At 43.8% G+C, this 25,665-nt stretch overlaps 1 protein-coding gene and 1 long non-coding RNA gene across 2 annotated transcripts; one reads left to right on the top strand and one right to left on the bottom strand.

Moving 5' to 3' along the window:
• On the bottom strand, window positions 1-25,429 carry LOC134417203 (uncharacterized). The gene is made up of 3 exons (XR_010027532.1): window positions 25,306-25,429; window positions 24,484-24,598; window positions 1-108 (listed from the first exon to the last, which is right to left on the bottom strand). It is a non-coding gene; the product is annotated as an uncharacterized LOC134417203 (long non-coding RNA).
• FGF6 (fibroblast growth factor 6) lies at window positions 11,091-18,223 on the top strand. Its single transcript, XM_063155833.1, has 3 exons — window positions 11,091-11,636; window positions 12,561-12,664; window positions 14,636-18,223. The coding sequence occupies exons 1-3, from the start codon at window positions 11,297-11,299 to the stop codon at window positions 14,810-14,812; spliced, it is 621 nt and encodes a 206-aa protein (XP_063011903.1). The 5' UTR covers window positions 11,091-11,296; the 3' UTR covers window positions 14,813-18,223.
• Window positions 25,430-25,665: the final 236 nt, after the last annotated feature.

Raw genomic sequence — 25,665 nt, 5'->3', positions numbered from 1 at the left:
TAGAAGCAAGCTGTTTTGAAGGTTATTCCTTGGAGGTTAGGCCAGATTCTGGGTAAAGAATGGTGGTTCATAGTTCTCTATTTCCTTTCCCACTTCTGTCAGAATAACCTGCAAAGGGAGAAAAACAACATTCACCCTTTATAATAAAGGCTGCAAAAGAGAAAAGCCATGGAAATGAGTCAACTGAGGATGTGAAGTCAGTGTTGCAAGCTCTGCCAAGTGCAGCTTGGAGAAGATGAGACAGCTTGAGCAAACACTTCCTCTGGGCATGCACTTTCCCAATTAAAAAAATATGACATATTTTTTTAATTGGGAAATGGACTGTGGACTTCAGTTTGTGATGCTCAGTTCTGGTCTCATTGGCCAGTTTCTCCACTTTCAGAACAGATATAGAACAGTATTTTCAACCAGCCCTATGAAGGGCTGAGAAAAGGTGGAGAAATGTTCTCTGCTGGAGTAATTATCAGTACCCATAGGGAAAAAAGTCACTGAACAAAACAAGGTTCTTGTGTCATGTTTTTTAACACAGAGAGAAATATGAAGTATCTAGTATCAAATATTCTATGTAACATAGAAAACCTCTTATAAAATCAATGTTAAATCATGCAAGCACTCTGCATGGACCAGCACACAATTATGTGCTGTATCTCACTGCTCAGAGGAGCCATGGTAGGTGCTGGCATCTCCCTCATGGCCATTGCAGTTCACAACAGCTTTTAAATCTTCACTCTTGTCACTGAGAATGCAGCAAAAAATGCCATGATAGAAAAGGCACCAACCTTGTGCAGTCTGTGGCCTATAGGATGTGATGTTAGCTTTGATTGACATCCTGTTTTATATTTTGGCATTCACCTTCTGCTCTGTGTGTTGCTTGTGTCAATTCAATGTCTATCAAGTTTGCTGAGTTACTCCAAAATTACAAAGACATAACTGAGAGCAGGATTTGGCCTTGTGTGCCCTTCCCAGGGTGCTAAGTTTGAAGAGACACACACAGAGCAACACCGGCTAAATGGCAACTGAAGGGGAATATGAAAACCATCTGTAAATATTTAAAGGATGCAAAGACTAAAGAGGAGGCGGGTTTGGACTGCATGTTTCAGTAAGAGTTTCAACTCAACTAACAGCGATAAAACTAATAAAGGAAAATAGGGAAGTTTTAGAGAAGCAATATGTCTGGAAACTTAGAAATCAGTGTCATACTCTACACATATTTCTCTGAGAATGGAATGATAGCCACTGTGTCATTTCCAAGAAAACAGGAGGATACAGCTATACCTTTTTGATATAAAGTACTCTTAAGTTGCCTGGGAGATGGCAAGACAAGACTTCATGTCTGCCTTTCTGTTTGGTCAGCAGAAAAGGATTGGTTTCTCCCTCCCTCTGTTCCATCTTTAGGATGCACGTGGATGATGATCAGGGTCCAGACACATGTGCTTCATCTCCAGTTGGCTAATAAGGTGATTGATTTTAAATCTGCAGAAAGGAGGATCCCATGGAGAAAAGCTCTACATTACTACAAAAGGTACCTTCCATGAAAAACAAAGCCTTGGGGGGAGAAATCCTTAAATTAAATTAATTCAGGTTTAGATGAAGGGTAAAGAGAATCATATGCTCCAAGGCACTATCAGCTCTTTCCTAATGGGCATTGGCTCACTCTTAACAGTGCCAAATATCATCAGAGCATCTTTGAGATCCAGTGTTTTCAACAGGAGTTCAAAGCCCTTGGCCCCCAGGCAGGAACAGACCCTGTACATATCAATTTAGGAGTATCTTGAACTGAGGAGTTACCAGAGTTGAAGCTGGTTTGGTTGTCTCTCAAAAGTCTTATTTTAAGCTCCTTAAACTGAACCATAACAGCTTCTGCCTGGCATAAATTATAATCCTCCAAAATGGTCTGTACTCTTTCATGCAAGTCATTTATAGTGACTGCTTCAACCCTGTTCCAAGGAGCAGTTTCAAATCCCAGCAGAAATAGCCTGACCCCACAAACAGGGGCTGCTTCCTTCCGCCCCTCCTGGTGTGTGCAGCACCCAAGTTATCAGCGTGCTCCGTGCCTATTCCCACAGCAGAAATTCAGAAATCCCACCAGCACAGGCCAGCCAAGCCTCCCTTTCTGAGAAGTGAATCTCTCTCCCTGCTCATCAATCAAAGATGGAAATTGCAGTGGGTCACTGGCAGGAGCTTGGCCCAGGCTTGACCAGCTACACAAGAGGATGTGAGTGCTTCTGTTGAGTGGTTGTTTGGAAACCGCTGCCTGACCACCAGTTGTTATCTTGGATGTGTTTTTAGCCATTTTGGGCACTTCTCCCTGCCCACTGGAAGTGGTTCTTCCTTTCAAGCAGTCCATCAATTATGAGCAAGGCATGCCAACTGATGTTGCTACATGCAAAATGGCACACACCACATTTATATCCTACTTTTGCTTACAGTGGGAAATCTTTTGCTGCAAGAGGGCAATAGCATTTTCTAATTTTTCTTCTCCTGATGATTATTTTACAGCATGTAGGTATTTATGGATGAGGACAGTCAGCCCCTTTGCCTGGGTGTGGGACCCAGCAGGTGAGTCAGCCCCTCCTGATGGCTGAGAAGTGGTGTCCCCCAGGGGCCTGTAATGGGACTGAGTAATTTTTGATGTCTTCATCTATGACATGGACATTGGGATTGATTGCACACTCAGCAAGTTTGCAGATGGCACCAAGCTGAGGGTGCAGTGGCACACCTGAAGGACAGCGTGCCATCCAGAGGGACCTGGACAAGCTGGAGTAGTGGCCCAGCTCTGGGGGCCCAGCAGAGGAAGGACATGGAGCTGCTGGAGGCAGTGCAGAGGAGGGACACCAAGGTGATCAGAGGTTGCCCAGAGAGGTGGAGGATGCCCCATCTCTGGAAACAGTCAAGGTCAGGCTAGACAGGGCTCTGAGCAACCTGATCTGTTGAAGCGCTCCCTGCTCATTGCAGGGGGGTTGGGCTATGTGGCCTTTAAAGGTCACTTCTAGCCCAAATGATTTTATGATTCCATGAAAAAGGCATCAAATATTTGGAAGGGCAGGCTCTGTACAATACATGGTGCAGTCAAGTCTTTTTTGTATTTTCTTCTTTTTACTGATGCTGTCATGAGTAGCTCTTTAGAGAAACATTGTGCCCACTAATAACTGGCCTGCTGGATCACCTACTTCTGCCTAATCCATCTTCATTTTTATTGTGGAGTCATACAGAGTCAGACCTGCCAGACACTTAGAGAAAGAAACGGTGGAAAACATAAAGCAGTCAAAGAGAAGTAAGGATGGGCCAAGCTGGAGTGGTGTAAGAGCCTTTAACTTCCTGTTTGTGTCAGGAAGACTTTAATATAAAGTACAGCAACCCAGGAACTATTAATGTGCACTTCTGTGGCCAGTCCTTAAACAGACTCTTCAAGGTGGAGATTATTGTGTCATGAGCACCATTAATTTTCACAACATTATTTCCATGAGAGGTTATTACACATTGAATTACAACATTCCCATGCATCCAGGCTTCTTGTAACAGTAGGAGAAATGGTGGGCTGGAGAAGACAGCTGGGTTTGCACATGGTCTATGTCAGTTTACTTAAGCAGAACAATTTTACTGCTGCTGGAGGAATGCAGCAAAAGGTCAGTGCTGAAACTCCACTAAAGTAAGCTGAGCACACATTCCATCTGCCAACATATGCTCACTCCTTGCTTGATCAAAAAGGAAATTTCAGAGCTCTGCTGCATGCTTGCCTTGACCCTGCTCCACACCTCCTGTCCAGTGGGCATCAGACAATCCATTCTCTAATCCTGCGTGGAATACACATTCTGCTGGAAGGATGCTTGGAATTGCTGCACAGCAGCAGCAGCAGCATCCTAAACTGGGCCTGTGCACAGGGAGAAGTGCAGGACAGCCTGGAGAAGGATGTCAGAAGAGTTACATGAATGCATGAAATGTATGGGTTTATTTCCCAGTCCTGTGCACCCATTACAACCTGACCGTGTCCAAATGAGACTCAGGGGAAAAATAAACGCAAATTGTCATTCAGCTCTTGTATTTTCTTTGCCTGTCTTCTTCAAATGTTTCATCTTCTGAAGATCTGGTCAGTGTCAGAGGAGGAATTCTGTACTAACAACATGCACAAGGAGCTGCACCAACTTAACTGGGCTGTTAAAAATTGCAGAAGTGAAGCTCTTGTAGCTACAAGAGCTTTTGGCTGATTTAGAACATGCCCTCATAACATATTTGATAAAAATAAGACTTGAGCTTTTTAATAGAACAAATTACTTAGGTTTTATATTTAACCACGGTCACTGTTAAAGCTATAACTGGTTTTCAGAATATTTTAGGAATCTGATCTTGATCTTCCATATGTTAAAAACCATCACAACAAATACCTCACACTGTGGTTCCTGGTGAAGAAATGACAAGGTGGCTGCAGCCTTAAACACAAAAAGTTTCCTTTGGACTCAGATTTGCTACTATTCAGAGTGACTAATGGAAATTACCATTTCAAGGCAAAGAAGAAGACAGCCTTGAACCAGAGAAACTTACAAACCTGCATGATTTTGTAGAGAGGGTAGTGATGTTCTGGTTACTCACAGCTCTTCAACAGATCCCAGACTCCAGTGGGGAAAATGGCACCAATATTGAGGTCTCCTTGATGCACTGAAAACAGAGGATATTTGGACACAGAGAGACAGGGTCCCTTCTGAAAACAGGACTTGCAGTCTTCAAAAATAATATTGAGTGACCACTGTAATCAACCAGATTAGAACTGCATTTACTCATCTCACATTGTCTTTAGGCTGTGCCTTGGGGATTCAAGTCCATTTAAGTGTTTTGTATAGTCATGGATTATGAGAACATCTAAAATCACACACAGAAAAACATGAATGTAAAAAAATTAAGCTAAAGAATGAGGTCTTTGCTGGCAGAAACCAAATTAATTTTTTTAATGTTCTATTTTTCTATGTGTGATGACCACATAGGACCAAATCACAATGAACAATAATTTGGAGAGTGGAAAAAACATCCTGTATGAATGTGGCAGGCATTTGAGGAAGAATCCATCACTACTCCCAGATAAGTTTATTTCCCTAACCTGCAAGTCTGCAGTTGGCAACAATAAATTGTAGGAAAAGAATATATAATGAGGGTAGGGCTGGCATCCAGCTGGCCCCTGAAAAGCTGGAACAATGGATTGACAGGATTCTTGTGCAGCCTGGCATTAAGAAATGCAGAGCCTTGACCCTGGGAATACTGGCAATAGTCCAGGCTGGGCACTGATTGACTGGGGAGCAGCTTTGCTTTGAGAGGAAGCTGGGGATTGTGGTGCAGAGAGCTGAACCCAAATCCATAGTTGTGGTGAGGCAGGACAGCCACAGACTGGGCTGGTTTAGCCCAAAGGTGGCCAGGAGGCCAAGGGGTGAGGGAAGGGATTATTTCCCATCCCTGGCACATCTGGTGTGCTATGGTCAGTTTAGGGCATCCTAGCACAGGAGAGAAGTCAACAGATTGGAGGAAGTTCAGTAGACAGCCCCAGGGATGCACAGGAAGCATGCTAAAGGTGTTCAAAGGAGAGGCTGAAGGTGTTCAAAGGAGAGGCTGAAGGTGATCCCAGCAGCTTCTGAGGGATCAAGAGACTGCCAAGCTGTTTGGAGCATTTTTGACCGAAGGGAAAAAAGCTTCTGTTTGCCTTGGAAAGATGCATTATGAATAAGGTTCTGGCTATCATCAGGGATGTAATTCTGTCATCCTTTGGAGAATTCAGAACATTGTGCCATAAATGCATCCCTTCTTCAAGCACAGAAGATGCCAACAGTGTGCAACCCTAACAGCTCTCTGCAGAACTGTGCAGGTAGAATGAGCAGAGTGCAGTGGGAATGGGAGCAGGGTGGCAGAAGAGGAAAGGAGGAGATGTCAAAACCAGGATCCTTTCTGTGGAAATTAAACAATGAATCACAGCTGTTTGAATGATGAATTATAAGCTTTAGACCTTCAGGTGTTGCCTCACATGCAGGGAAAAAAAACAACCCAAACACTTGAAAAACCCAGGAAAAAATTCAGATGACTACACAAAAGGTTTCAGAATTCTCCTCTGAAATATTAGAGAGGATCCAGACCAATGGATGAAGAATAGGCATGCAAGAGAAAGTCCTCAACTGAGCTAATGGTGCACAACACAAGGAAGACACGATAACCTGGCAAATGACAGAAATTGCCTTTAACCTTCTATGATCATTACATAATTTAATCTGAATAGTTCTGTGGTCAGGAATCACACAGACGTTAGCTGGGCTACTAGACAGAATCTCATCACCAACAACAATAAAAACCAAGGAGTTTTTTTGCTTTCCTACTCAAAATGTAACTTAAATGTGGCATTTATCATCCCTGTTCCTGCAGCATCCCTGTTCCTGCTGCAATGAGCAAACTGTGCACGAAGCAAACAAACCAAATTAACTATGTCTCTTGTCATTCATCTCTTCTAATAAATAACTCCAGGCTGATCCCTGTGGGGGTGGTGCTGTTGCTTCTGTTTTCTTCAGCTCGGCCTTTTACCCTTGGACTGCCTGTCCTTGTGGGGTGGGAACAGCTGAGAGGTGATGAGAGAAGCAGCGTGGGCTGGTGGGCACAGCACCAGGTGGGAAGCCACAGGTCCACTGTAGAGTCACTGCTCTCTTTTCTCACAGCCATTCCCATTTCTGTGGGACATGGAGAGGGACACCTGGCCAGCTCAGGAGAACAAAGCTGGGCATATCTGACTGTCCCTGTGCTTGACATACCCTCTGCAGAGAATGAGTTCAGCATGAATAAACCGAGATCTTTTTCCAAGCAAGCTAGCATCCACCTAGTCCTAAATCCTCCAGAGTTTCTTGTGGGAGTAGATAATTTTTCCCATTTCCCTCCAAAAAGAAAACAGAAGGAAGCTGGTTTGTGATTTGGGCTTGCCTGTAAGAAATTGGCATGTGAAATTTCAGTGAGAGATTTCCCTGCAGAGAAATGGGAAGATAATTATTTGAGATGACTCTAAGTTGTTAAATTTGCACACTCTCCCGCCCAGGTGTGTCTGAGTGTCCTCACCAGGACCTCTGTGTGTGTGACAAAATGGAGGGTCCCTGTTAAATATCTTGGCTTCCTCGTGACTGGTGATGACAAGCCATGTTTGAGCAGGTCGTGTACATGCTTTGGGAGTGAGCAGTTGCAATGAGGGGATAGTTTTGGGTCAGAAGTTTGCTCACTTCAGCTCCAAGAGTTCATCAGCTGCCAAGGCTCTTAGGCAAGGTTGCTGTCTGTTATCCGGCTTATTCATTTTGGGGATCAGTGTGACAACAAATCTGCCTCTCTGTTGGGTAGTGGGAGGAGAAATAACAAATACAGTGTGCTACAACCCTTTCTGTTATCCTCCTGCTACCATAGCTCAGGTCTTCTGCTGATTAATCATCTCTTCTGTGGTCCTATCCAAATCAGCCTTGAAGCCAACGACATCAGTGTTCTCTGATCAAGGGAACAACACCCAATTCAGTGTTACCAGTTCTACAGTTTGTGGGGTCTTTGGTTGTCAATACAGCTCTGCAACCCTTGCTCTGTTATTTTTTTATGCTGCTTTCAGATTGTGATTAATATGTAATTCATAACAGTCCTGGTATGTGTATTACAAATCTCTCCACACTGGTCAGCAAACCCCATTAACCTAAAATCATCAGATGGGGCTCCATGGTCATACTCGGGCTTACAGATTTTTATGCAACTTGTCCAGAGTCTGCAACACCTGCCCTGCCACAACAGGCAGATTTGTCATCTGGAAATCTCCCTTCTCCACTGCCCACCATCAGCTTGGATCTTCGCAGGCAAGGTGAGCAATTTTAGTCCATCCTTCTGTGCTTGAATGAGGGATTGCTCTTTCCAGGCCTTAAAATAGGGAGAGAATTTTAACAGATTTGAAAATGGAACTTAGGACCCTAAGTCATCACACATTTTTTGAAAGACGTGCTCCGCATCCATATCATGTTACTGCTCAGCTGCAGGACTTTTCTTAGACTATCTGAAAGTGGATCTGAACTGCTGTGCTCCAAAGAGGGGTTCTTTTAATGTTGTGCTGAAATACTGACAATGAAAACTTGTTGCTTTAGTTAGGCAGTGAGCACTCTCACCCCAGGTCTTAAGAGTTCAAGTAAGCAGAGTTTGATTGCTGAAGTAAATTTTTACTATTTTGGAGTTCGCAGGGTTTATTTTACTGCAAATGCTACTGGTGTCTCCCTTCCAAATTTCACTGGGCACATGAAGCCAGGACAACATGCTACCTGAAAGTCAGAAGGTTACAGTGTATTTTCTGGAAACAGTCACTTCATGGGCCAAGAGGACAAGTTCAAGCAGAATGAGACATTTTTCAGAGCAAACAAGGCTTGCCTAATTGAATCAGAAGCTCAAGACTTTACATGGCAGTTCAAATGCTAATACACAGAAACTCAGCAACCTGCTGGCCACAGATCCAGCTGGAGAATGGTTCAAGACTCATTTCAGCTCTGATGCAGAATTGCTGAGCAGTACAAGACTGCAGAATGCACTTCATCTCCCAGCTGCAAACACTTGGGGCCAGACACCAGGACTCCTGGTCTTAAGAGGACCAGGTGTCCCAGTGAAATCACAAATTTTAGCTCTTTGGTTTGGTTTACAGACCAGGCAAGAGAAGTCTGGAATTTTTGCAAGCAAGTAATCTGTGCACTCTTTCCATACAGAACGCTGTCAGATTGCTCAGCAGGAAACCGCTGGATCAAGGCTGTCTCCTGGGTCACCACAGCCCTCAGCAGCCACTTTCCAGCTGGACTGACTAAAATACAAACCAATGCATCCCATAGACTTGTCAGAAATTATCTTTGTTTGTTTTGTGTCTGACCATTTGGTTTTAATTCTAGGATCAAGGGTACTGGGATGAGACATGGTGCATCCTACAAAGTGTTCCTTTAACTTGGGCCATCAGGACACCTTAGGGGGAATCCATAGTGGCGGATGTGCCAGCAAAAGTTAGAGGAGCTCAATTAGCCCATGGTTTATCTTTGCTCTGATGAATGAGACAAAGATGCAAAGGTGATTAAAGCTGAGGATGGAAATCCAGCTCCGCACCCATTACACTTGAAAAGTTCTCTAGGGGGGGAAATAAACAGGAAAGAAAATCTTACAATGCATGTTTTTACAGACAGAGATGGCTCTGAGACCAGGCAGTGTTGGCAGGAGTCACATGCATTGGGAATGGGCAGGTTTCAGACTGCAGCATAAGAACAACTGGGAAATCAGTGCTCCATGCTTGGAACAGGGACCCTGGGCTTTGTTTCCCAGTGACGCTGGCCTCTCATGAAGACTGCAGCTGTGATAAGAGGGTGTAAAATACTGGTATTATTCCTTCCTAAAAACGATATATGTACTTTATATAGATGAAAAAATCATCAGATAAAGTAGAAAGCAGGAGAGAAAAGGATCTGAAGATATTCTTTGTCAGCAAAAGATATCCTTCCTTTGGCCACCACCCCAAGCCTGCCAGAGGTGTTTGGGGGTGTTTGGACAAGGTTCTCAGGCACAGGGTGAGATTGCTGGGGTGTCCTGTGCAGAGCCAGGCATTGGACTTGCACGATCCTAGCGGGTCCATTCTAGCTCATTCTATTCTGTGATTCTGTGATAGTCAAGTTCAGCTTCAGGAAAGGCATGGAGACCTTGAAATGTCACCTGGAACAAGCCAGGGCCTAGCCCTGTGGTTCCCAATTATTTTATAGCTGAGCCTGTCTCCTGAGAGCAATCAATATTCACATACATCACTGACTCTGACTGATCTCCTGCCTCAAGGCTGCCAGGGGCTCCCCTTCACCTCACTGGGCTCCTGCTGGGGAGTCTGCAGCGCCCCAGGCCTTGTATTGCACCTCTGCTGCTTAATGTGAAACTGTCACACTGGTGTGCTCAGTTTAATTGTGCTTCCAGGTACTCCCCTCATTAGCAGGCTTCTCAAATGACACAGAAGATGCAAGGCCTGTGCTATGAGAAGCTGACAGACACATTGACAAAAGTATTTGTATAAATCTCAGCCATTTTCCTCTGTCTCATGTCTTGATAAGTTCTGTGAAACTAATTGAGATAAAAGTCTAATCTGTCCAACTCCAAAGAAGCTGAATCAGCTTTAGGGGAAAATGAGGGGAAACAAGACAGTCTGAGAAGGAGAGGCAAATTAAGATGGTCATAAGTTATAAAAATAGGGAGTATTTGGGCTTGAGAAAAGGAGACAGCGAAACACTGGGAAACTGTGGCCATCTCACTTTTTCCTCATCTTTAACACACCACCTAAATCCTTGTCTTGCTCCTACAAATACTATTGCCCCCCTGCAGGAGGAACATACCCTCCCCAGGTAAATGTGATCACCTGGAAGTAAATGTGATAATCTGGAAGTCACCTCAGTGAAAAACAGGAAGACCTAATGTTCCCATCTATGTGTCACTGCAAGATCAATGTTCCAGCCTGTGTTTCCTGCTCAGCAGAATTCCCACTGGGATAAAACCTGCAGGAGCTGGGGTTTCTGTCCCTGCTGCATGGCTTACCTCTCCTTTAGCCAGCCAGGAGCACTCCCTGCAGAGGCACAGACAGAGGTTAGCACCTGGGTAGCTCAGTAAGAGGCGCCTTGGCTTTGCAGGGTGTGCACAAAAAGAGCTGTGGCCACCTCAAGCCGATTGTCCCCGAGTATCGAGGTGCCCCGACAAGCACCCGCCGATCGTGCCACCAAGGAAGTGGCTGCAAACCTCTCATTGCTCACTGATGAGGTCCAGAACTGTTTTTACACCTTCCTCTCTAAATAAGGAAGCTGCCTGTGAGGCCTCTGATTCCCTGACCAATTTGACTCCTTTGCTTCCCACAGCCAATGAAATCCCACTCCTGCCTCCAGTCTTGGCTGACAGCACTCCAAGCTCAGCAGGCAGGGAGGACGCAGGTTTGTGTTACAGCCCTGGCAGCCTCACCTTGGGCAGGCTGTTGATGTCAGAGTGATGATGTGGGCAGGGACAGCCCCTGCACTATAAAGATGGCTCAATCAAATATAACGGAGGCTGCCCAGCGGGAAGCAGGATCTACAAACCATGGTCCCCACCAGTTGCAGTCCTGCTGGCCTGTCTCTGCTCCCAACCCAACTGCTATCGGGCTTTAGTTTCAGGTCAGCAAGCTCTATTTGCTTTCCAAAAATAAGCCTCTGCCACCATGCTGAAGGGAGAAAAACAAGAAGGGCGGTATTTTTAGGGCCATTAATTCTGACCACGTGCCCAGGAGGTGAACGGGATGGCCACGGCACAAAGACCTCTCATCACTATGTCCTGCGACGCCGGTGCTCAGCGGACGCTGCCTGCCTTCCTTCTCCTGGGCCTGCTGGCCGGGATTGCCGCCACACACCCAGCTGTAAGCAGAACTAATGGCACATTGCTGGAGAGAGGATGGCAATCTCTGCTGTCCAGGTCCATGGCTGGGATGTCAGGGGAGAAGGCAGATGTGAACTGGGAGAGTGACTATTTGCTAGGAATCAAGAGGCAGCGGAGGCTTTACTGCAACGTGGGCATCGGGTTTCACCTTCAAATCCTCCCAGACGGAAGGATAAGCGGAGTTCACAATGAAAACCAATACAGTGAGTTGCATCCAGAAATGAAATAGAATAGATGTCACTTAATTGCTGTGAACTCTAGTAATTACCCTTCACAGAGTGCAAATGTTGTGACTTGATATTATTAATCTGTGCTACATCTGTTGCCTTTTAAAGTCCCTGGGATCAATAAACATGAGAACTCTTCGGGCTGAAACGTGGCACAAAATGCTTAGACGAATTTAGATAGAATTAATTTTTACCTGCTTTGCTGCACAGATGAGAAAAGACAAACCAGGTCAAAACCTGACCCTCTGCTGCATTTTCTTGCTCCTCACCTTCTCATTTGCCTTTTGAATCTGGGAGGTTTTTGCTGAGTCTAGAGTGCCAAAGCATGATTCTTGAATCCCAGCTGACCAGTATTTTTGGGACACTCAGTGTGCCCCATGGAAGGGGTTTGCTGGTCCTGGTTTGTTCATTCTTGTGGGTGCTGTTCTGTTACCCTAAGAATTAAGGAAAGCATTAGTCATATGGATTTGAATTTCCTGTAGAGGGCAGTTGCTGAAATCTTTTGCAGCAATGTCCTGTGGGACTTCAAAATGCAAGCCACACTTCTTTAAGGCTCAGCAAAAAACCTTTTGTAAGTATAGCATATTACATTAAAATTTGTACAGATCTTATTTTCTTATTTAAAAGGTCCAGAGGTTGACAGATCAAAAGAGTTTGATAGAGCAAAAGGCTTATACAGAATGTAACTACAGTTCTAGAATAATTATTTTCAAATCCTGTGACATTTAGAAAAACACAAGATCTCTGTGTATGTTTATTTTGCTGCATTAGGGAGTTAATTCTTATTAAAAATATATTACAAGTTAATTAGGGTGTAAAAAAAACCAAATTATATCAAAATTGCCTCCCATTAGCTATAGTTTCTGTGATAACACCCCTATTAAACTTCCTGTTTTTCAGGTCTCTTTGAAATATCCACTGTAGAAAGAGGTGTTGTAAGTCTGCTTGGTGTGAAAAGTGCTCTCTTCATTGCAATGAACAGCAAAGGCAGGTTGTATGGGACGGTAAGTACAAGTGCAAGTAGCTTTTCACAATTTATACAAAAAGGTTTTGAAGTGGTTTGGTTCAGTTTAGTGTTTTGCTTTGTTTGTTTGGGTTTAGTTTGTTTTGGTTTTGTTTGTTTCAATCTTTTCCTTATGGAAATCTCTGATTACAAGCAGAGAAAATAGCCCTCCTGTTAGAGGGAGCCTGCCCAGCCTGCTGTCATCAGTGCTATTTAATGCAACAAGCAGCACGGCTGTTACAGGACTGGGATTTTAAAGCTTTAAGACTGTACAGAGGACACCTTAGGAAAATGAACATATTCTGCAAATAGTACAGATTAATTAGATGGCTTCTTCTAAGGTCACAGGGCTGCAAACACATTGTAGCAAAGCTGAGCCCCATTGATTCCATCCTGCATTGCACTGTGTGTAGGAGAGGCACAATTATAGCTATTTCCAACAGCTACCCTTAGTAAAGTAATGACCACATGCTCCTTCCTACCAAAAACAGCCACACCATCAAGAATAAATAGGAAGTCTACCCTACAAGGTCAACATGTGTGGCTGGGGTTATTTTAATGATCAGTTTTGTGAGATCAGTTGCAAAGGGTGAGAAAATAATAATAACTATTAACAATGGTATGCAAACCATACTAAAACACCATCCTCCTCATCTAGATGATTTGCTATCTAAATGCAGTTTAACCTCTGAGATGTGAGCAACACATCTCCAGCGTCAATATCCAGCAGAAAAAGTGATTGTTAGGAGGTGCATTTGAAAGAGGCTGGCCCTGGGCACTAGGCAAAATCAGCTCATCCCAAAGTAAGAATGGCACTGGTTGTAGCAATCTCTTTTGTCAAGGAACAGCAGAGTCCTTTCCTTTGGAAGAGCTGTAATTTCAACAAAGCATTGCAGTGGTTTAAAATAATGCCAAATGCTGTGAGGGACCTGTGACCATCACTAACCTGATTCCTTCTCACACTCATAATGACAGGGCGCACTTTAAGGTCCCACTTCAGGAATATTCTTTCAATCACAAGTGATCACAAGCACCCGAAAAGTGCCACAAGTCCAACTGCTTTACTTAGCTGGGTCTTTCTGAAAAAGCACAGGGTCCGGCTTCAGAAATCCCTTTGATTTTTTTTCCCCTCCACCTTCAATACAGTTTTGTTTATTTTCAAATACACTTTCAAAAACTGTAAGAGATTTGCATTTTCCCTGCAGAGCACAATGCCTTAAGTCAGACTCTTACAGGCTTTGGATGGTGTTATCACACAGATGCCCAAATAGAGCTGCATTGGTGGCATCTCATGTGCCAGACATTTGAAGTCAGAGAATTATTCTGCTTTCTCTTTTAATTTCCTCTGCATTTGTCTCCTACTTGTCCTCTTGCACCTCCTCTCCCAGATAACTTCCCCTCCTTAGATTTTCATGTTTTGACATGGAGGATATTAAAACTGTTTTCCCAGATTAGAACTAGCTGCATAGTTAAATATTACTAATGGTTTAAGAAAGAAATTATTTCTTGCAAATCAAATCTCTTATTAAAGCAAGCAGTTGTCCCTGGACACTGCTGTTTGGAAAAGCTCTGAAGGTTTCAACAGCCAGCATATAATTTTTTATAAATGATGGAACTTCTGGCAGAGGGGAGGTCTTAAATAAAGCTGTTGTTTGGGCGAGAGGGTGCGATGCTGACAGAAATTATTACTTGCAAATAAAATTAAGAAATCCATGATTTATAATGAATTAACTCGATCTGCCACAGGAAATACACAGTCCATTATCTGGACAGGTGGCATCTGAGTTCATCTGACACCAAATTAGCACTGAGGAGGGAGATTTATTGTTGGCTGCAGTGGCTGCGGCACCACCTGTCGCACGCTGCAATGAGCCCTGGTGTAAAAACACGAGGGAGAAAAATGACCTGGGCCTTGGTGGAAAATTGATTGTACCTGATTTGAATCCCTACCCCTCCCCTTGTTATTCCTTAGGCTGTTTTCCAAGATGAATGCAAGTTCAAGGAAACCTTGCTGCCCAATAACTACAACGCATATGAATCCAAGGTTCACCGCGGCGCTTACATAGCCCTGAGCAAACACGGCAGGGTGAAGAGAGGGAACAAGGTTTCTCCTGCCATGACAGTGACCCACTTCTTACCAAGAATATGACCACCAGCAAAACAGAAGATTAAATCCCAGGACAAACTGTTTCATTTTGCACATGGGGAATAACCTCCCAGGTAAAGTATTTATACTGGTCATTGCAAAAAAAAAAAAAAAAAAGATATCTCTATATGTATGTGTATATTTGGATAAAAATATTTGTACTAGATTCATCACATAGCATATGTATTACAATGCTGCTTCTCTCCTACTCTGTACAAATTTTACATGGCTGTGTGCCTCCTTTGGTGCTGTACAGAGAAAAATGCAAGCTGGAGTGCAAAGGAAGTTTTTGGAAGATGCAGAATGGCTGTGGACAACCATCTAATCAATCATAGGTGATTTACTAGATATTATTTACCTCACATAATAACCTCTTGTACTGAACTGTTTACATACCATGGGCCAAATCACCAGATGATTTTGCTTCACCAGAGCTTCAGGCAGTTCACTCCATCTGAATATCTGCCTGCATCCCCCTCTATAGACTGTGTCCTGTCCTCTAAAGTCCTCAACCTGTTTTGATCACTAAGGTGCCAATTCCATAAGTGTTTCTACACAAGAAAATTGTCTGTTCCTAGAGCGCCTCTGCCTCTGAAGGGATTCCCCAGGGTCTCCTCACATGGACTGGTTGGCAAAATGAAGACCTACAATCAATTTCCCATGGGAAGCGCCACAGGATAAATCATACATGACTCCCAAGTGCAAAACTGATTTGGAGCTGAGGATTCTGAATGGCATTTTGTGAGCTTAGTTTAGACTTACCTCCAGTATAGATGTGTACATCTTTAATATTAATATTTGTATAAATATAGACATGGGATGGATGAGTGTGCATCTATGTAAGTACATACTTTTAATGAATCAGTCATGCCAGTCTCCTGATGCCCATGTGCCTCTATATAAAAGAAAAGAAATATTTAAAGGCACTGAATCTCATTTAGCCTGAATGTTGTTGATCTCTAAGAACTAGAACTGGTGTGTGGGATGCATTTTATAAAAGATAAGAAATTCATGGAAGCTTCCAGCAAAGGGTTATTTTAGAAAACTCTGTTGAATTTTCACTGTCTTAAGTATATTTGGTTCTTCTCTATCATACCTCCCTAAGGTATGAAGGACAGAGAAAGGAGGCTACACAAGCATACCTTCCCATGTTGGGACAGAGGAACTCGTGCCATAATTCCAATTTCTGTCACTTGCAAAGCATCTGTTTCAAAGACAACATAGCAAGCTGTATGAAGCACTCTTCAAAGCTCTCCTAGAAGCTGTACAAATGACACATAACCTTGCTTTGCTATTTTGACAATCCTTATCCAGATCACCAATGAAGCTGCATTCTCTGTGCCTTTGAAAGAGTATTTTAAGAGGCCCAAAGTCAATAGTTGCTATAAATGTCAGTTACCAGAAGCCTTGGGATTCCTGCATTGGTGGCATGCTCCTAAATTTGAAACTAGATTCAATGTAATGTCAGAGCATGAGCATTTTCAGCATAGATGGACCATGCTGCTGCAGAAGTGAATATCTGAGTGCAAGATTATCTCCCACGTCCAGCCAAAAGGGGGCTATGTCCAGCCTTGACATGCCATTCTATTTGCAGGGGCTGTCTATTCGTGATGAATTTGAGCCTTCTGACATGCATGAGAGACACTGTCAGGGCCAGATCCTCAGCTGGAGTAAATCAGTCCAGGAAAACTATCAGTTTATAGCTACAGAAGATTTGGCCCAAAGGACATACCCACAAGGATGTACCCACCACCACCATTCCCAAGAAACTGTCAATGCAATTGTTTTGTGAACAAGATACACTTTTCCAGCATCTCTAATGTGACTTATACTTGGATTTATCTGGTTCAAATGTAAGTGATGATCACAATGTAAATGAAGAGAAAAAAAGAGTGGAATCCTACTCACAGTACAGGAATGGGATACTTTGGAGGATGCTTTGGAAGGAAAGGAGTTGAAAGGAATTGCTCTTTATTTTCTGGTCTTGCAGTATTTCAGAAAGAAGCCAAGATGACACACTTTGTTCACCCACAACCTGTGCCGCAGTTCGCTTTGGAGAAATGTGCATTTGAAGTGAAAAATCAGGATGTTTTGAGTGGGGAGAGAGTGGGTCAAAGAAAAGTTTGGAGGATATCAGAGTCCCTAGAAGTACAGAGAGCTGTGCAACATTAGCTGGCAACCTGTATCCTGGGGTAATATTCCTAATTGTCTTTGAAATGAAGTTTGAAGAAGTATGGAAGAGTCCAGGGATGTAGAAGGAAATAGAGTTCAAATGCTGGCGCACAAATTTGTTTCTGATCACAGCTTAATCCAGCATCCTTGTGACAGGATGAAGTCTGTTCCCTCTTAAACCAGGGCAGCCTAGAGAAAATGACTGTTGCCAGGACTGGTAAGCATTGGGAGAGCTGGCACAAAAGGCGGGAATCAGACTCACTGGCTCCATTTTGCACACACTGGTCAAGCGAGGACAACCTGTAGACCAGGTCACAAGGAGTCAGGACAAGAGGGAAACAGCCTCAAGCTGTGCCAGGGGAGGTTCAGGTTGGACATCAGGAAGAATTTCTTCACTGAAGGGGTGGTCAGGCATTGGAACAGGCTGCCCAGAGAAGTGGTGGAGTCACCATCCCTGGAAGTGTCCAGGATATTACTGGATGTGGCTCTGGTCTGGTTGACAAGGTGGGGATTTGTCAAAGGTTGGACTTGATGATCTTGGAGGTGTTTTCCAACCTCAGTCATTCTGTGTATCTATAAATCTGTTATTCACAGCCTGAGACTGCTCTTAGGAACTGCAGACCCTTTTGGATGCAGTTTTGGTGGGCATTTGGAGAGCCCCATCAGTCACTCTGCTGAGTTACTCTTTACATCACTGTTTTTATCCTCATTACACCCCAATGCCAGCCAGATCAACATGGAAATCACAGCTGAAATCAAAGAAGGGTATGTGACTATATAAAGAAAACTCATGAAACTAAAGGAATTTCCCACATCAGGGCCAAATTAGGAACTTCAAAACATATCTCAAGTGTGCATTAACAGGGGTCATGCCATGGGCTGAGCTTTGAAAACATTGCTGTGACTGCTCCACACCAGCCTGGCATGCCCACATTTTGCACATGGGATTCTTCTGTGGAGTTAATGCCTATATTTACAGTTTCTCCTTCCTCAGGCAAGCCCCATAACATTCTAAGACTTAATTCACCCTGTTAGAAAGCAGATTTGGCTGGAACTGAATCATGTTCTTAAATAAATGTATTTTTCCCAGACATGCAGAGACACAGATATACACACAGTGGAAAAGCAGAGTAATATTTGTATACCTCACTATTTCAATTCCAAGATTTTATTTTGCACAGTAAAATGGTGCCAAAGTTCTCAGATTGCTTTTTTTTCACTAAAATATACCTCATGTTCTGACTCAATATGGACTCACAATTGAGACTGTAAATTTGCAAGAAACATAAAACTGTCCAATCAATTGTTTGTGAAATTGCTTCTATTTTTATATGTATGTGCTGCGCACAATAGTTTAATGTATTCATAAAATAAAATTTTATACATTTTTGGTAGTGTTTTGACTCTAAATCCCTCTTAACACTTGGTTTTTTCCTTGATTCAGAAATGCTGTGTTAACTCTTCCTCCAAATCTAGTTTTTATTCACCTCTAGAACCAGAGTATGCATTGGTACGCTTCAAATTTTTGTAGACCTTTGCGTAATTCAGATTTCTTGCCTGGGAAGTGCCCAGGTGTCCTGGGAGGCATGGGCATTTCCCATGCTGCCTTCCCACTCTGTGCTCTCAGTTTGGGGGATGAAAACTCTCCCAGGAATTTTGGGGACAAGAGATGGTGGATAAGCCTCACACCTCTATGAAGAATAGGAAACATTTTGTTAAGTTTACCTCATTTTCTGCTTCCTCACAGGTAATTTGAAACTTAATAATATCTCTGTTTCTATGGAGACATTTATAAGGGAAAGGACTGTTGGAAGGCTTGAATCCAACCTCTTAGATGAGTGCTGGACCAACTTCAAAGCTAGGGGAAGATGTATCAGGAAGAATCCCATCTACACATCTCCTGCAACAGCCCCTGCAACAGCTTCATGATTCATTAAGCTCTGGTTGAAACTCTGGATAGCAACTCAAAGGGAATCAAATAGAGAAATATCTCAAAAGGGTCACCAGAGCAGCCCATGCTTTGCTGACAGTCTAAGTCTAAAAGGGGCTGGCATCTTCTTTACAGTCTTGACACAAGATACATTAGTCCTGTGCATTGACAGAAAGCGTCTGTTAGCTCCAGCTGGAGCTAACTCTTACCAACACAAATGGCTGCAGAAATCATCTGAAGGATTCAGTACCATGAAGGGAAAGAAAAAAAAAAGGAAAAAGGAGGCTTTCTGGTAACTGGCACGTACAGGATAAGCTCAGCTGCAGGTGCACAAAGCTCAGGTCCATGAACTGTGTGGCTTCTGCTGAGAGCACGTTCAGAGCAAGGGGCAGTGCCAGCACCAGTGCTGGGATCCAGAACCCCCCCCCCCGTGCTGGGCTGAGCCCCCAGTGTGGGCAGCAGGGCAGGGGGGATTCTGCCCCTCTCTGCTGAGCCCCCCTGCAGGGCTGCATCCAGCCCTGGGCCCAGCACAGCAAGGACAGGGAGCTGCTGGAGCCAGGCCAGAGCAGGGACACCAAGGGGATCAGAGGATGGAGCAGCTCTGCTGGGAGGAAAGGCTGAGGGAATTGGTATTGTTCAGCCTGGAGAGGAGAAGGCTTTGGGGTGACCTCACTGTGGCCTTGCAGTGCCTGAAGGGAGCCCACAGAAAGATGGAGAGAGACTCTTGACAAGGGCCTGGAGTGACAGGACAAGAGGCAATGGCTTTCCACTGACAGAGAGCAGGTTTAGATTGGATATGAGGAAGAAATTGTTCCTTGTGATGGTGCTGTTGCCCTGGCACAGGTTGCCCAGAACAGCTGTGGCTGCTCCTGGATCCCTGGCAGTATCCAAGGCCAGGCTGGATGGGGCTCTGAGCAACTTGGGATAAGTATTGGCCATCTAATTAAAGACATGCTTGTAAAAGGAAATAAACAGCCCCACATCCCTTTTGCATTGGTCTTTTGGGGTGTTTTTTATTGTTTGTTTTACTTTTGGCATTTGCTGAAGCCACCTTGCTCTGCATCAATTTGAGCAATGGAGGAGACAATTAGGTCCCAGGTATTTAACTACAGGTGACTTTGTTCCTTCAAAAAATGGTCCAACTGCAAACTCTTGTGCTCCATGTTAGGAATCACAATGACTTGCAGAATCCGAAAGGTCATTTGGTTTCCTTGTCAGAACCCAAGATTAAAGGAGGAAGTAAGAATCTCTTCCAGCTGCTGGACAGCTGAGGAGGAGACTCAGGGTAAGAAAAACCACCGGGAATCTCTAGGTTTAATACATGTAATGCAAACTGGAATTGCAGTGAACTGCAGTGAGGAAGTCTCTGTCATTGGAGAAAAAAATTATAAGAACAAACAACCAAGTATGCAGCCACAAGCAGAGATTTCTTTTTTCTCTCCAGCCAAACTCTGCATCCTGCTCAGTCCAAAAGCATGTTTGTTTTGGAAGCCATACACTGCTGAAAAGTGTTTGGCCAAAATCCAAGGGGCCAATAAGTCCAGATGAGCTCAACGAGCTGTGTCCTTGGATCATGAGATCTGAACATATTATTCAATCCTGGACCTCACAAGCACATATAATTGTTCGCTATTTTTTGTCACAGGGTGTGGACCAAAATGCCTTGATTAGGACTAATTTTTTTCCCCTCACAATTAAGTGTTTACAACTCACAATTTTATTGTGTGCTTTCATGAACCATGGCTGACAGATCTGGAATAGCTTCTCCAAGGACAATGAAACTTACGTCAAACAAGAAATCATTAGGGATGATATCTAAAACAACACAGTTTATAATTATATTTGTTTCAGGGCATTCTTCCTTTCCTTTTTTTTTTAATGAAAAATGATCCATCCTGACTCATTCCTGGTGGCTGGAGCCTTGCTTTCTTCCTGGAGTTACTTTGCCTATGACCTGAGCCCAGGACTCACTGGTCCAACATAAATCTTCTAGCCTATTGAAGAAGCAAAAGAACAAAATTATGCAAAAACCCAAAGAAGGGAATTATGCTAATCAGCATAGGTGTCACTCAGTGACATCAGGAGAACTTTAACTACCTCAGTGATTCAGTGAGGGACAAACCAGTTTACATTTAACCCAGTGTCAAAACACATGTGGAATGGCTTCAAAGTCACAGAGAGTAGGTGTAGATTGGATATTGGGATGAAATTCTTCACTGTGAGGATGGTGAGGCCCTGGCACAGGGTGCCCATAGCAGCTGTGGCTGCCCCTGGATCCCTGGCAGTGTCCAAGACCAGGCTGCATGGGGGTCTGAGCAAGCTGGGATAGTGGAAGGTGTCCCTGCCCACGGCAGGGGGTTGGAATGAGATGGGCTGGGAGGTGCCTTCCAATCCAAACCACTTCATGATTCTGTGATGATGATGATTTTGCAAAGGCAGTAACTACAGAAATAGAAACTGTAGGAAAGTAAATATGTATGGGGTATGTCTGCATGTCACTTTCTGTAACTCTTGAGCAAATCTGCAGATGTGTTTGCACTTTTTAAAGAGAAACTTGCAGATTTCAAAATAAAAAGCTAATTTCCAATGGAATTTTTCCCTACACCCCTATAACAATCAACATGCTGGTCCACAGGCCCTTGTGCATGACATTTCTTATGTATGTTTGCATTCTGCACAACCTCAGTTCATGCTGAGATGGTCATCAGCTGGTCATGAAGGTGGTACCTTGAATTAATTTCCATTCTTCCACCAGAAGTGGAGACTGTGAGAGGAATGGAGCAAAGGGTCAAGAAGGGATACCAGTGTAAAAGAGACACAGCCTTGTTCAGGGTAGGCAGATGGGCTAACCAGCCTCTGGCGTGTAAGAAAGTTCCTTTGGCATAATGGAAAGGATAATAAAGAAGATTTTTTTAAAAAAGTATTAAGTTGTACTTTTAAGTTTTGAAAGAATTGTCAGCAAAGAAATCTCTCAGTTCTCTTTTGGAGAACTGAGCAGGTTGATGAGAGTCAGAACTTCAATAAAGATGATAGTCTGACTTATTTGAAAGAGAAAGCATTTCCCAACCAGCCCTGGCATGGCACCAGCTTGTGACAGCTGTGAAAATGGCCAAAGATCAAAAGGGCCCAGGTGCAGGATCAGTGTCCCAGCAGCTGATGAACCTTTGCACAATGTGACTCTCAAGTTCCTCCTCACCAGCAACGTGGCAGGCTGAGAAAGCAACAAGAAGAACTATTGTGTCTACACTGAAAAAAAATAAAATGTAGCTGCACATCTATCTGAAAAGATATTTTGTGAAGGAAAACCTGAATCAGGGGTAGAGTTCAAGACATATTTTTGCCAGATTTCTGTTCAGTCTCATAAATTCTCCTCAATGTGCTCCCTGTCATGGAAATAGCTCAGAAAACAGAACCCAGCTTCTGAGCAAAGATGAGCTAACAGAGTTTAGTTGAAAAAATGAAGCCACTGTTACTTTTCTTGCTCTGGCCGTTACAAACTTTGATCTCCATGTTTCTTTAAAGGACTCCAGAATCATAGACTGGTCTTCCAGTGGCTTAGGGAATCTTTCTATTTCCCTTTTATTAGAAACCCTGAGTACAAGGACAATGTTCAGTCATGACTGTCTTCATTTATTATTTCGGCTTTTGTGTTAAATAAATTACTCTTAAAACTTATAGAGAGCAAAGATTTCTCCAATGAGGTTTTCATTTTGAAGAGATCCCACATGAAAAGAAGTCCCAGAGCCAAAGAGCAACACCTGCAATTGCACTGATGCAGCTCTTCCCATATCAGTCACATGCTGTGTTATTACTGTCCCACAGTAAAAGTGCCCTTGGCTGATGATGTCTGCATATTTTGTCTTCTTGTTTCACTGCATTCCCCTCTCTCTCTTTTCATTTTCCATTCCTAATTTCTTTAACCTAAGCCTTTTTTATCTCTTCTTAAAGGAGACAGATCTGAGTGAAACATGTGAAGCCAAGAGGTTGGAATAAGTTTAAAATTAAGTTACAACAAAGTTTGTTATCGATCCTTGTCTTCTGCCTAACAAGGGGAAAATGTCCATTTAGTTTATTGGAAACTGACAATGAATGCAGTGGCAGATGTTGTTGAATTTTAGAAATACTTGGATCAGAAGGGACTCCTAGATGTTCCTAGTCCAAGCCTATTTCCAATGTTGGGAAACATGAAACTTTACATAAACCAATGAGTTTTCCCAAAATAAAACCATCAGTCTGCTTTTAGGCACCTTGCAGCATATTACCATAGGAGATGGATGGCTGAAGAGACTTTTTTTTGAGTGTGTGTATCTGTGTCCCCAGGATTTCTTTGCACCTGGAAGCAAGCACACCAGGAGAAAGGAGACACTTTCTCACACTGCCTGGGCAGACATGTCAGCAGGACTGGGTGTGCATAGGGCAGATTTCAGAATCCAGACAAACTTCAGGCCTTCCAAGTCTCAGCATCAAACCAGAACATTTTTCAGCCTTCCAGACCTGAGGGGAGCCCACAGGAAAGGTGGAGAGAGACCCTTGACAAGGGCCTGGAGTGACAGGACAAGGGGGAATGGCTTCACATTGACAGAGATCAGGGTTATATGGGATATCAGGAAGAAATTGTTCCCTGTGAAGGTGCTGAGGCCCTGGCACAGGTTGCCCAGAGAAGATGTGGCTGTGTCCAAGGCCAGGCTGGATGGGGCTCTGAGCAAGCTGGGATAGTAGCAGGTGTCCCTGCCCGTGGCAGAGGGTTGGAATTAAATTATCTTTAAGATCCCTTCCAAACAGGCCATTCTGTGATTCTATGATTGTTTTTGAAATTGAGGGTATCAGCAGCTCTAACCACAAATTGCACCCATTCTCTCTCCCACAACACCTAAGAAAACTCAGACCCCTTAAAATGACAGAAACACTCTCTGTTCAGAAAACAAAACCTTTTAGGGACTTCTTCTGCTTTGCCTGGGAGCTGTGCCAAGGATTTCAGCTGGAGGAGGAATGAGGCCCTTCATTTCAGTTCCTTGGAGCAGGCACACTGCAGAAACTGCTGGTACACGCTGCGGTCCCGAACCCAGTGGGCTGTGCTTACCTCATCTTGTTCACGTAGGTGAGCTGGGCCAGGATGTTTTCTTTAGTCGTGGGCAGTGTGACAAGAATGGGGACTCCAAATAAGGTCACTCAGGATGTGTTTAACAACATTGGGTGAAGTCTGTGGCAAAAGCAACTGCTCACACACACACACAGCATCCACGGTACATTCCCTCGGCTCAGTGCGTCAGTATTCCTAGAATAACTGCTGGAGAGGCACTCCACCCTTGTGCTTCCAGTGCTGGGGGTGTGATCATCTCAGAGCCACTTGTAACAGTGATTTTAAGGAAGCAGAGGCAGAGGGACAGGCCCCTGATTTCCATGACTTCTTTTGAAGAGATGCGGTGCAAAGGAAATTATTGAGAGCAGAGGTAGTTTTGAATCTATCAACCCAAACTCCTGTGTGAGCTGAGCAGCAGAGAGCAAGAGGCTTCCTGAGGCCAGCACAGGCACTCAGATGGCACGGAATGCTGCAAAAGGGCAAGCCACCCACCTGTTTACAGATAAGTCAATATGCTTTATTAGGCAAGAGTGCTACAGGTTCTCCTACGTGATGAAAAGAACTCCAGCACTGGGAAGGGACGTGTAGTTTCACTCGTAGGAGAATCCTGGAAGGCAAATCCACTAGATTGAGTAGAAAACCTATTTTTTTCTGATGGTCCACAAAGCCCTTCCAAAAGATAACTGCAAGTCCCTTATAGTAACTTCAATCTGTTGTAAAAACTTGCCTTTGCCTTGTGAGTCCTCTCTAGGACTGAAGGGAAAAGCAGTAAAAGAAAGCAGTAATGACATTTAGCTGCTGAGGGTTTTACAGAGTTGAGGTGGTAAGTTTGGACTGCAAAATGACCTAAAGCTGAAACTCAAAGCAGTCAAAATGGGAGAAGGCACAGAGCTCCTGTAACCCTCAGTTCCTTCTGTGTCATTTGCAGTTAAATGATGATACCAGGGAGGTCTGAGTGTCACCCGTGTTCCAGCTGAGGCACCTGGCCCAGGTGAGTGCCCAGAATGCTGAGCTGCCTCTGGAGCAAGGAGCAGGCAGCAGGAGCAGGCCTGGGACAAAGACATGGCAGGGAGGGGGGGAGTGAGACTCACTAAGGGCTGGAGCATCAATCACAGAATCACAGAATGATCTGGGGGTTGAAAGGGACCACAAAAATCATCTTGTTTCAACCTCCTGCTATGAGCCTGGACATTTCCCCCTAGACCAGGTTGTTCAATGATTATCTTGAATAAATTTCATCCTGAAAGCTGGGGTCTGTCTTACCCATATTCTCCTTTCATCTTTTGCTCTGGAGTGAGGATTTCCTCATTTTACCTTGGTTCCTGACATTGACAATAGGTGGTAGCTCCTCCAGGCTGTCTCCCAGCTCCCTTTCCAGGATACATCTAAGGAGCATCCTGCACCACTGTGGCACCTGACACTGGCAGTGTAGCACCCCTGCAGTGGGAAGTGGAAAATACGGCAATGTGAAATGGTTGTGATCTTTAAATTCAGTCCCATTTTTTTCCATTTATTTCTCCCTACAACAAGCAATTTCTGTTAATTATCAGCAATTTTTTTAGCTGAGAACTGAGAAAAGCCATCTCAATTCATCAAACACCATAGAGCAATATAAAAATATGAAAAAATCTATACCAGCTTCTGTGGTAAAAGTTGCAGAAATATTGTTATTGC

This window comes from Melospiza melodia, chromosome 4 (genome assembly GCF_035770615.1).
Source record: "Melospiza melodia melodia isolate bMelMel2 chromosome 4, bMelMel2.pri, whole genome shotgun sequence".
Taxonomy (NCBI): domain Eukaryota; kingdom Metazoa; phylum Chordata; class Aves; order Passeriformes; family Passerellidae; genus Melospiza; species Melospiza melodia.
The sequence above is the reverse complement of the archived record's forward strand: the minus strand, read 5'-3'. Positions and strand labels throughout refer to the sequence as shown.

Coding starts and splice junctions, on each gene's coding strand:
- FGF6 (XM_063155833.1), top strand. CDS start 11,297: ATGGCCACGGCACAAAGACCTCTCATCACTATGTCCTGCGACGCCGGT. Junction 11,637..12,560: donor TCACAATGAAAACCAATACA/GTGAGTTGCATC, acceptor CCTGTTTTTCAG/GTCTCTTTGAAATATCCACT. Junction 12,665..14,635: donor AAGGCAGGTTGTATGGGACG/GTAAGTACAAGT, acceptor GTTATTCCTTAG/GCTGTTTTCCAAGATGAATG.